The 10,962-nt window shown below is 42.4% G+C and overlaps 1 protein-coding gene across 1 annotated transcript in view; it reads left to right on the top strand.

Moving 5' to 3' along the window:
- Ntn4 (netrin 4) overlaps window positions 1-1,833 on the top strand; it is a 104,924-nt gene extending 103,091 nt beyond the window's left edge. The window contains exon 10 of the mRNA NM_021320.3: window positions 1,578-1,833. Within this exon, the coding sequence (NP_067295.2) occupies window positions 1,578-1,714 (137 nt within the window). The 3' untranslated portion in view covers window positions 1,715-1,833. The remainder of the gene's footprint in view (window positions 1-1,577) is intronic.
- Window positions 1,834-10,962: the final 9,129 nt, after the last annotated feature.

Raw genomic sequence — 10,962 nt, forward strand, 5'->3', positions numbered from 1 at the left:
CTTATTTATTTGTAAAAAGAGAACTTTATTACTTAAATATTAGACAAAGACACACACACATATTAGGTTTTACTAGTGATAGTGCATAGCCATGCAAACATCCTACTGCTGAACTATATCTACAGTCCTCTTTACTTCCTTTTTACTTGTTAAATTGCCCAGGTGACCTCAGACTTGGGATTCTCTTGTCTTAGTGTCCGAAGTAGCCATAATAACTGGGATTATAGACATACATCACTACACATGGCCCATAAATTTAAACTGATATTTATTTGAATTTTAACATCCAATGCTTTCATCAAAAAAGTTAAAGTATACAGCCTTTTGTCTTAGAAAGTTATAGGCATAATTATTTTTCTAATCCTATCTTTTATAAAATTGTTTCTTGATGTCAAAACTGATACCATGGGGGATACTGCCATTTCCTTAATACATAAAGAGACAGGACTGTCTCTGTGCAGTTGTTAGCAATTTTTTTGTTGTTGTTCTTAAACCTGAACAGTTTTTAAATTATAAGGGCAGCAATGAGTGTGATCCGGTCTCATTAGTTTTTTCATTATGTTCATAAACAAGCTACTTATATTCATTCTTCAAAGTGTATATAGAGAATATGTCCTTCTATGTCATCTGTAGCTTTCAACATTTTACAAATAGTTGCTTCACTTTTGCAAAGTCCGTTTGGTTTGGTTTGGTTTGGTTTGGTTTGGTTTGGTTTGGTTTGGTTTGGTTTGGTTTGGTTTGGTTTAGTTGGTTGGTTAGTTGGTTAGCTTGCTGTTTTTCGAGACAGGATTTCTCTGTGTAACGCTGGCTGTCCTGAGCTCTCGCTAAAGGCTAGGTTGTGGAACTTGCTCTCTAGACCAGGCTGGCCTTGAACTCAGAGATCCACCTGCCTCTGCCTCCCAAGTGCTGAGATTAAAGGTGGATTAAAGGTGCACCCACCACCCAGCTTGTAAAGTCCTTCTTAATTGCTGCTACCAAACACACACAGTGATCTCCAGGGAATATTAATGGATCAAGTGCCCATTGATCCCTCTCTCCTCTCTCACTTGGGGTGGAACAATATAGAAGCCAAGAATCAGACAGCTCTGAGTTGGAATTGAGGTGCTGCTATTTAGTAGGAGAAACTGAACAAGCTTCCTGACTTCTGAGCCTCAGTTTCTCACTCCCACAAAAGAAGAGACTAGATACTTTATAACTTGTGGTCAGGGTCACGTGAGGTAATACATGTACAATATATGGTGCATAATATATACTAAATGTCATCTCTTAGTATCTATGATTATCTTATCCATGCCTCTATAAAACTATTAGCCAGTAATGTATGGAACTGCTAAAGCCGCAGTACCTCCTTTAATAGAATTTAATGTGCACCAGGTGGTGATGCTGCACGCCTTTAATCCTGATGCTTTGGAGGCAGAGGCTGGTGGATCTCTGTGTGTTTCCAGACCAGCCTGGTCTACAGAGCAAGTTCTAGGACAGCCAAGGCTACATGGAGAAACCGTGTCTCAAAAAGACAAAAGCGAACACCAAACAAAAGTGGAAAAACTATAATTTGTGTATCCCCTTTGTGCTTCCAGGATTGGAGTACCTGGTCGCTGGCCACGAGGACGTAAGAACAGGCAAATTAATTGTGAATATGAAAAGCTTTGTCCAGCACTGGAAACCAGCTCTTGGCAGAAGAGTCATGCACATCTTAAAAAGAGACTGCGTGTAGCACTGAAGGTCTTAAGCACACAAGGGCTTTTCTCTGGGTAGCAGATACACAAGTCTAATGAAAAAGAGACCTCAAAATAAAACTGGAATATTTTTTAAGTGCCAAAATGTAGGGGGGGGAAATGTTCCAATCGCATAGGCCTTGTCTAACCTAAGCATTCTGGATCTGTTTGAAAACAGTCACGTTTCATAAAGAGAAATGAGGACCCCAAGCCGATACCTGCCTTAAGTGAAACTGGTTCTGAAAGCCATAGTTATTGAGAATTTTTTAATAGTGATATTGCCGTCATCCATTAAGGGCTGTATCCCTGACAAGGTCTTCTCCCGGCTTCAGAAACGTGTGTGAGGCTATTTAAGGAATTAATGAGATTTTAGGGAAACAGACCCCTCAACCCCACCTTCCAACTCTACTCACAGGAAAGGCATTTCTTAAAGAGAGCCTTGTCTTGTGTGCTGCGTGTGGCCATCGGTGTGCGGGATGTGAATGGGATATATATATATATATATATATATATATATATATATATATATATATATATATATATGGTATTTCCTTCTGTAAAGCACTTTACCTACCACTTGTGAAAGTCTGGAGACTGCTACTGACAGGCAGAGAAGAGAGGGGCTGCCTGAAGACCCTACTGAACCAGAAGCCCCACCACTGTAGACGGAGAGGAATTGTGAATAAAGAAATCTATGCTGTTAGCTCCAGATACTGGGAGAAACACTGTAGACAGGCAGCCTAAAAGGAGAATTTTGTGTGAAGTCTCAGTTTGGAGTGAGAGGTTAGATTGTGAGATACTGGCCATAATGAAATGAGAGAGAGAGAGAGAGAGAGAGAGAGAGAGAGAGAGAGAGAGAGAGAGAGACTTTAAAAGAAAAAATGTAGAAAAATGTTTGCATAGAGGGGAAGTAGACTTTAAATGTCAAAAATGTCATTTATTTGTGAGGCACTTGTACACACTTCGACAATTATTGTAAGCACAGAATTTGCTCTATTTTTTGTTTAGTATTTAAACATGAATATTGGACCAGTTTTCTTCCTTCTTGTATTAACAGTACATGTACCAGTTTCCTAACGCAGACTATGTGATAGTTCACCAGCTTGCTCCTTTCCATTGTCTTCCGTCTTCTTTATCCAGGCATAGCCCTGCTGCAGACAGTTTCTACTGTACTTGAACTTACAAACCAGGAACCACAGTGCCGAAACCTTAGATTCACATCCGGAGCCTATTTTTCCCTTAGGTCCTGTGGACTCACAAAAAAAAAAAAAAATATATATATATATATATATATTGCCTTGTGACTTTGTTTTTATATTTCATGTATGTAATAAAGGCAGATGGACTCCTGAACTTTGTCTCCTGGCCAATTCTTCAATGATGCTACAGATTAGCTTTTCTACATAAGGAAACTTAAATATAATTCCGAAGGGAATTCTAATCTAATTCTAAACCTAATTTCCGAAGGGACCAGAAAAGGGCTCAGTGGGTGGAAGCATTTGCCATGCATGCCTGGTAACCTGAGTCTAGTCCCAGAATCCACACCATAAAAGAAACGAACTGACTCAGCCAACCTGGCGGCCCGAGTTCAATCCTCAGGTCTGACATGGTGAAGGGAGAAGGCTGAAGGCTGACTCCCAAAGGTTCTCCCCTGATTCTTCATACATGCACCATGGCACATGTGGGCGCACCCACACACACACATGTAGAATGAGAAAAATATTTCTATTCCAACCATCCTCCATTAACAATGAGTAATATTTAGTATTTATAAAATAGATCATTTTTCATGAACATATATGTATATATGTATGTATGCCATCTTCCCCCCGCCCCTGAGTGTGTGTCTCTGTGTGTGTGCATGTGTTCCCTTTATATGATCGGGACTACATTATACGTATTCCTGCAAAATCGGCTTTCACCTGTAGCGTGTCTCTTGGCTTCTTACATCTTCCCATCTATCCCAGAAGAACAACTTCTTCCTAGTTTTACAATTCTCAGGCAACTTATACAACATATTGTGTACTATATCATACCCATACAATATAGTTTGAGAGCGTTGGATAAAGGATTTTCCATTTCACTTAAAATACTGCCTTTTAAAAAGAACAGCGGATACGGTGCCCATTTAAAAAAAAATAGAACATGAAACTTGAAACATCAAGTAGGTAAAAAAAGAACTTCAGAACAAGCATAGCATCATCCCCCAATCTAAGGGCACGGTTATCGATTGTATACTGCCTTAAGACTTCTGGAAGGCATCCTAGCAATGTGTGTCCTTCTAGGCGACAAAGGTTTCTCCTTTATATACACCCCACTACTTGACTTGCTTCCACTGAGCGTGGGCTGGGTTTGCCTTCACCCTTCCCAACATTTAAAATTCAGCTGGTGGTTTGTTCTTTTTTTTTTTTTTTTTTAATACAATGGAGTAAAATCATGCCTAACAGTTTAATCTTATCTAATTTGCCTAATTGTTTGGGCTTTAATATGTTTTTCATTTCTGTTGACACTTTGGACCCCAAGTGTCCCCAGGCCTAAGACCCACATGCTAAAGGCTTGGTCATCGACCCCGGTGGAACTTTAGGAGGTGAGGCAGGAAGAGAGGTGCCCTTGGGGATTGTGGGGGACGCTTGGGAACAGCTCCTTCTTTCCTGGACCTCTCTGCTTTCTGGCCACCATGACTTGAGGTGTTTTGTTCTTCTGCACCCCTGCCATGATGTTGTACTTCAGCACAGATCCAAGTGACCATAGATTGGAACTTCTGTTACTCTAAACCCTTCCTCCTTTAAGGTATTTCTCTCAGGTATTTGCCACGACAGCAAGCTGACTGGTACAGATCCTCTGTGACTAGAATTTCCCTTCTTACAGTTGCTCTTTAAGGCACATTTCTTGCAACATTAGAAAGAAATCTTTAGGAGCTGGAGAGATGGCTCAGCGGTTAAGAGCACTGACTGTTCTTTCAGGGGACCTGGGTTCAAATCCCAGCACCCACATAGCAGCTAATAACTGTCTGTAATTCCAATACCGGACACCCTCACACAGATATACATGCAGACAAAACACTGAGGCACATAAAATAAAAGCAAGTAAATTACTTTTAAGAAGAAATCTTTGATATAAGGATTTCTTAGTATCTTGATCCTGAAATCATTTGCAGTCTCTCCTCTGCTGCATCCAACATCCTCCGAGCATCCTTTGGTCCAAAGTGGGGAGTGGTGATGTCAGATGAGGACAGTTTTGGAGAAGAAATGGGGGAAAGAACTCTTGTTTTCCTCCCCACTCCATCCCATCCCCCCAACTACTGCCCTGATTCTGTATGTTTGCTCTCTTCTGAGCATTTTACAAAATAACTACCACCTCGATACCGAGTCAACAGACCCAATAAAACTTCCATCTATGGCCACATATGAAGCCAAGCACATCCTTCAGGAGCTGCTGGGAAAGTTTACGCCCCTAGAGCTTTCTTGCCTGTACCTCTGGGCTTAATTAGTCAGCCAGCCCTTAAGCAATCTCCACATACCTATCCTCGTGATGTGCCTGAGGTCAACACAGTCTGCGCCCTCTTCTGACATCATTTTCCCTGCAGAGGAATGTTGCTAATATTTAGTATTTGATGCAATGGAAAGTCTCGATAATAGGATAATCTTTTAATAGTGTCCGTGAAATGAGGTCAAATCTGTGGGGATGTGGCCGTGAGTCAAGAGGCGCCGTCCATCTGGCTGTCTTAAGCAAACAGCAAGTCCTAGTATGGGTAAACAGTTCTTTGGGACACTTTACGTTCTTGCAAAACAAATCCTTTTCAAGGAAAAAAAAAATGGTCAGAGATGGCACTCTGAAGGGTGGGAAAAAGAGACCTTGAAAATGTCTTGTGGTGGCCACCCCTCGGCCACACCCCTGGAATGCCTGAGAATAAGGGTGAGCACCCGTTGGCCTCTGGTCAGAGGTCCCAAGACCACACGGATTTTGTAGTCATTGTTTAGATGATAAAGCCGTCTTCTAATGTAACCTTATCAGAGAGCCAGTGTTACAACTTATTTCCCACAGTTTGGAAGGAAAATATTTATGAGCAGCTTCAATTTTGCAAGGGAGATCGGTATGATAAGAATGGAACCGAGGGGAAGGAGTGTGCCTCGCATGACTGATAGCTTGTTTTTAATCGTTTTCTTGGGGAAGGATGTGTCTGGATGTACTTTCTCAAGCATGATGCCCCGAACCAAGCACTGCAGCCAAGACACGTAAATGTTTCTGTACTATTCAAACGTGAATGACTGTGCCTGACACCTATAATCTTTTAAATGATAAATGCTCAGGTTTCTAGTGTTCACACACGCTGAATAACTAAAAATGCAGAGAGAGAAAAACAGAAATACGTGCTGGATCAAACACTTATTTTTGAAATGTGAGATTGCTCATTGCCATCAGAGCAAGGGATACCGAGACACAGCAGAACAGTTGCTTAGAACACCTTAGTGGCCCTGGATTTGATAAGTTATGGTTTTATTTTATTTTATTTTATTTTATTTATTGTCAGAACAGGAGGAAATAGCAGCCAGATAAAAAAATCTTGCTTTCCAAGAGAAAAAAAAAAAACAACTTCCACTAGCAAAATTTTCACAGGCTCAGCACAGCAATCTGCTGAGAACTCCTGGGTGCCACCAGGAGTAGAGAATAAAGCCTGGTCACTCCAGTTCAGTGTGGGGGTGCAGTGTGGGGGTGCACCTCTTTAATCCCAGCACCTGGCAGGCAGAAGCAGGAGGATCTCTGTGAGTTCGAGGCCAGCCAGGGCTACATAGAGAGATTCTATATCAAAGTGGGAGGGGCAATAAAAACTAAAAATAACAATTAAGAATTTACAAGTAAGACAGGACGTCTCAGTAGGCAAAGGCACTTGCCCTCTGCAAAGGCCTGACAATTGAGTTTTTATCCCCAGAACTCACACAAAAGTGGAAAGCAAGGACAGATTCCACATTGCTCTCCGACCTCCCAATGTGTTCCACGATACACACACCCAACCGCTCACATACTCAACACTAAAAAAATTAAATTGTTATTTAATTCTATAGACAAGGTGTTTCGTCTAAGTGCTATCTAGGTATCACTTTCATTTTGTTCTCCTAAACACTCCTGATGCATGCACTATTGCTGTGTCCATTTTCCAGGTGAAGAAACTGAGGCACAGAGAGACTGAACTGTGTGCAGCCTGCCTGGGTTTGAACCTATGTGTTCTAATTCACAACGCTCATGTCTCAAGCTTTAATAGGATTCTGGCGTCATAAGGTATCCACAGGAAGGTATCCATAGCAACAGATGCTAATGATGATATTTTCTTAGTAGTCCTTTCTCTTGAATCATGGTTTAGAGAAGAGCATTGAAGTTCTATGCTTCTTCTTGTTTTCCTTCTCCAGACTTGGGGCTCCAGTGTATTCCTCTATTGTACTCTGTGGTTACAAGATTTTCTACTGTCTTTGTCATAGTTACGACACTGCCAGACACGATATATAGTAGGAGCGTCCCTTTGACCTCCACCCTTTCCCCTTGGCCTTGCTTTGTAAGGTCCATCTGGGTAGAAAAGCTGCTCTCTTGCATTCGTCAGTAACGACCCTGACCACGCTACTGTGAGACTCGACAGCGTATCGAATCAATTCTCTCAGCTGTGACGTGTGCTGCGTGGGCAAAGTCTCCTTGCAAGATGAATAAGAAGGCAGTACAGCAGAGTGAGACAGGGAACGGGGAGGACTGTAGAATGTAGGCCCTTTGTCACCCGCAGATGGGTAGGAAGAGGGCAGGAGACAAAGGGGAAAAGAAGAATGGAAGGTGTAGCTTCAAACGGAGCCAGGCAGCTCATCCTAGCAGTAATGACCAAAAATATCTGCCCCACTGGCCTGCCACCAGTACCCGAGATCCCCGCTTACAAGTGCCCATTAAAAGCTTTTCTGTAGACTTACACGGATCCCTTGGGCCCAGCAATTATTATCTGAGGGGGACTTTGGAAAAGTAGGGAAATGGGGAAATATTGGCAAAATATTTCAGAGTACATTCAGCCAACTGTTCTTCATAGCTACATACATACATACATACATATATATATACATATATATATATACACATATATAATATATGCCCATATATATGTGTGTGTATAGATAGTATAGATATACATGTATATGCATATATATGGACATATACAATATATATGGATATTTATCATTAAGTATTTCTATCTAATACTTCTCTTGTTAGTTGTATTTGAGGAGTTGGTACCACTATGCATGATAAAATGCCACAGAAACATTAGAAAATGATAATGAGAAAATTAGCAAGCCTGGGCTGCTTAGCAGTTAAGAGCACTTACTGCTCTTTTGGAGGACCCAAGTTCAGTTCCCAGAATCGCTATGTTGCCTCCCAACCATCTATAACTCCAATTTCAGGGCATCTGACAGCATCCTCTGCCCTCCTGGAGAACCTACCAGGTGTGTGTATTGTGCACATTCCTGCATGTAGGAAACCGCTCATACTTGTAAAATAAAAGTTAATAAGTCTGTAAAAAGAAAAAAAAAAAGAAAAGAAAATTAAAAATCCAACTTGATTTTACAATGTACTGAGATGGGATTTTTCAACTTACCATTCGCAGTCAACAAAATTATAGTCAGATATAGTCATTTATATGATATCATTATAGTCAGTAACCATTGCCTAAAAGCCTTTTTATATGGCGATCATAACAACCGCTGTCTCCTTTGCCATCATCATATGTCAGATGCAACACTAAACTTTACATGGCTTGGCTCCTCTGGCCACATACAATAATAATGCTGTAAGGTCACTAATACTATTAGGCTGGACCTAAGGGCCAGAGAGGTCCAATAACTAACATATCCAAAGCATGAATGAATAGGTAGCAAGGCTAGGCTTTGATGCCTGATGTATGTGCCTTGGGAGTTTACATACTTTGCCTCCATGTTTCGGTAGTAGCTCATGTAAAATTCAGCAGACATGGCTTTTTAATACAGTGTCCCAGACACCCCTCTGGGGCCTTTACAAGGGTCTGGGTGGGGAGCAGGGTTTAACTTTTTGTTTGTTTGTTTGTTTGTTTTTGTCGTTGTGGTTCTTGTTGTTTTGCTCTTGGATATAGGGTATCACATAGCCTAGACTGACTTCAAGTTGACTACATGTGACTGAGAGTGGCCTTGAACGTCTCATCCCCCTGCTCCTGTCTCTCAAGTGCTAGCTCTGAAGGCACGCACCACCCAGCCCAGCTAAGAGGAACATTTTAATAGGCGCCATCAGTGACTCAGACAGAGGTGGCATCTCGACAGGACTGAGAAACATGTCCATTAGACACTTCTCCGGAATAGCGTTCACAAAGTCATAAAATGATTCATTAGCTTGCCTCTGCACATATATCTTCTTCTGGCCATAAATCTACTTGGCCTTGGTCACAGGTGCCTCTTTATGAATAACAGAGCCATCGGCCCTGCTAGAGCACGGCGAACTGGGTTACTAAGAACTGAAGTGGTGAAAAGTTAAGTTCAAAGGATGTCTCTCCAAGTACACTTGGTATGGCCCCATCTTCTAAGCATCAAGAATGTGACAGTGAAGTACCTGCCTGTCTGTCTTTAACACCTTAACTCCTCGGTTCGCTTCGGCCATCTCGTCTCCCGTGGCCTGGTGCTGTTCACTTTCACCTTCTTGTCTCCAGTTGCCTTCTGGTTCCTATTGCTCAGAGTTCCATTAAGGTGCCAGAGTTCCATTAAGGTTCCTTCTGGCCTTGAACTAATGTGCCATTGGCCTGTCAGGATGCTATTCTTGAACAAGAGATTAACAGACTAAGATAAAGAATAGCATCCAAGTGAAAAAACTTTCCCCATTTCCCTACTTTTCCAAAGTCCCCCTCAGATAATAATTGCTGGGCCCAAGGGATCTGTGTAAGTCTACAGAAAAGCTTTTAATGGGCACTTGTAAGCAGGGATCTCGGGTACTGGTGGCAGGCCAGTGGGGCAGATATTTTTGGTCAGATGTGCCTTTCAATGCCTCATAAATCAGCTTGCCTGGACAGCTTCCTAATTTCCCCTCAGGCAGTGCCAGTCTCGCTAACATACTCAGCTACACCCCATCGTAGGCTCAAGGAAGGAGAAAGGTGAACGAGAAATGACATTAGGGAAGGCCAGCATAGGGCCTGCCTCCAAAGCATGGAGCCAAGACTATTTGTGTTGGTTGTCCTGCTCCTAGGTGAGAAATAAAGTAGAGGCCTAGCCTATTCCTTGCTAGATGAGAAAAATCAGGGGGAAGAAGAAAAGCTGCAGCATTTCCTCCTGGGAGAAGACTCCCGTCTGGCCCACGACCATCTGTCAGAGACGCTTGCCCGGCAGGGCCCTGCGGTGAGCCACAGAGCTTCGGATAACCGCCGAGGACATGAAAGTGGGCATTTCCACCAACACGCTCTGTGCCTCTGAGCCATATCCTCCTAGACCATTCAAAGCTGAACTGCCCTGAGCATGCTCTGAAGCAGCACTTACTTCCCAGTACATCTGTTCTGCACATCTCCAAATGCCACAGGTCACCCCAAATGTAAAGCAAAGTCAGTTAAGATAGTCTCCCCCAAGTTTTCATTTAACCCTAACCTACGCTCTACTCTCCTATTAAAATTGTATTATCTGTCAGCTAGCCTGACCACCCAGAGCTCCCAGGGACTAAACCACCAACCGGAGTACACATGGAAAGATCCATGACTCCAGCTACATACGTAGCAGAGGATGGCCTTGTCTGGCATCCCTGGGAGGGAAGGCCCTTGGTCCTGTGGAGGCTTGATGGCCCAGTGCAGGGGGATGCTAGGGTGGTAAGGCAGGAATGGGGGAGTCTGTGAGGGAGCACCCTCATAGAGGCAAAGGGGAGGGGAATGGGATAGGAGGTTTGCAGAAGGGAAACTAGGAAGGGGAACAACATTTGAAATGTAAATGAATAAAATAACCAATAAAAAAAAACAAAAAAAAAAAAGAAAGAAAGAAAAACGTTATTATCCTATTGGAGAAACAGTGATTAAAGCCTCATATTGTCCATAGTCAATTTTTCAGGATGAGGTGTCTGTTTTAAATATATTTTCCTTTTTCAGGCAGAAAGTGAATTAGCACACGTAGGGACAAAACAGTGAGCATCCTACATCACCAAGAGTGGCTTAGAACCCACCAGGGAGCAATGGAATAACAGGCCTATCATGACAGCATATGCATCTGTATCTCTGGACTTGGTT

Source organism: Mus musculus, chromosome 10 (genome assembly GCF_000001635.26).
Source record: "Mus musculus strain C57BL/6J chromosome 10, GRCm38.p6 C57BL/6J".
In the NCBI taxonomy this organism is placed as follows: Eukaryota; Metazoa; Chordata; class Mammalia; order Rodentia; family Muridae; genus Mus; species Mus musculus.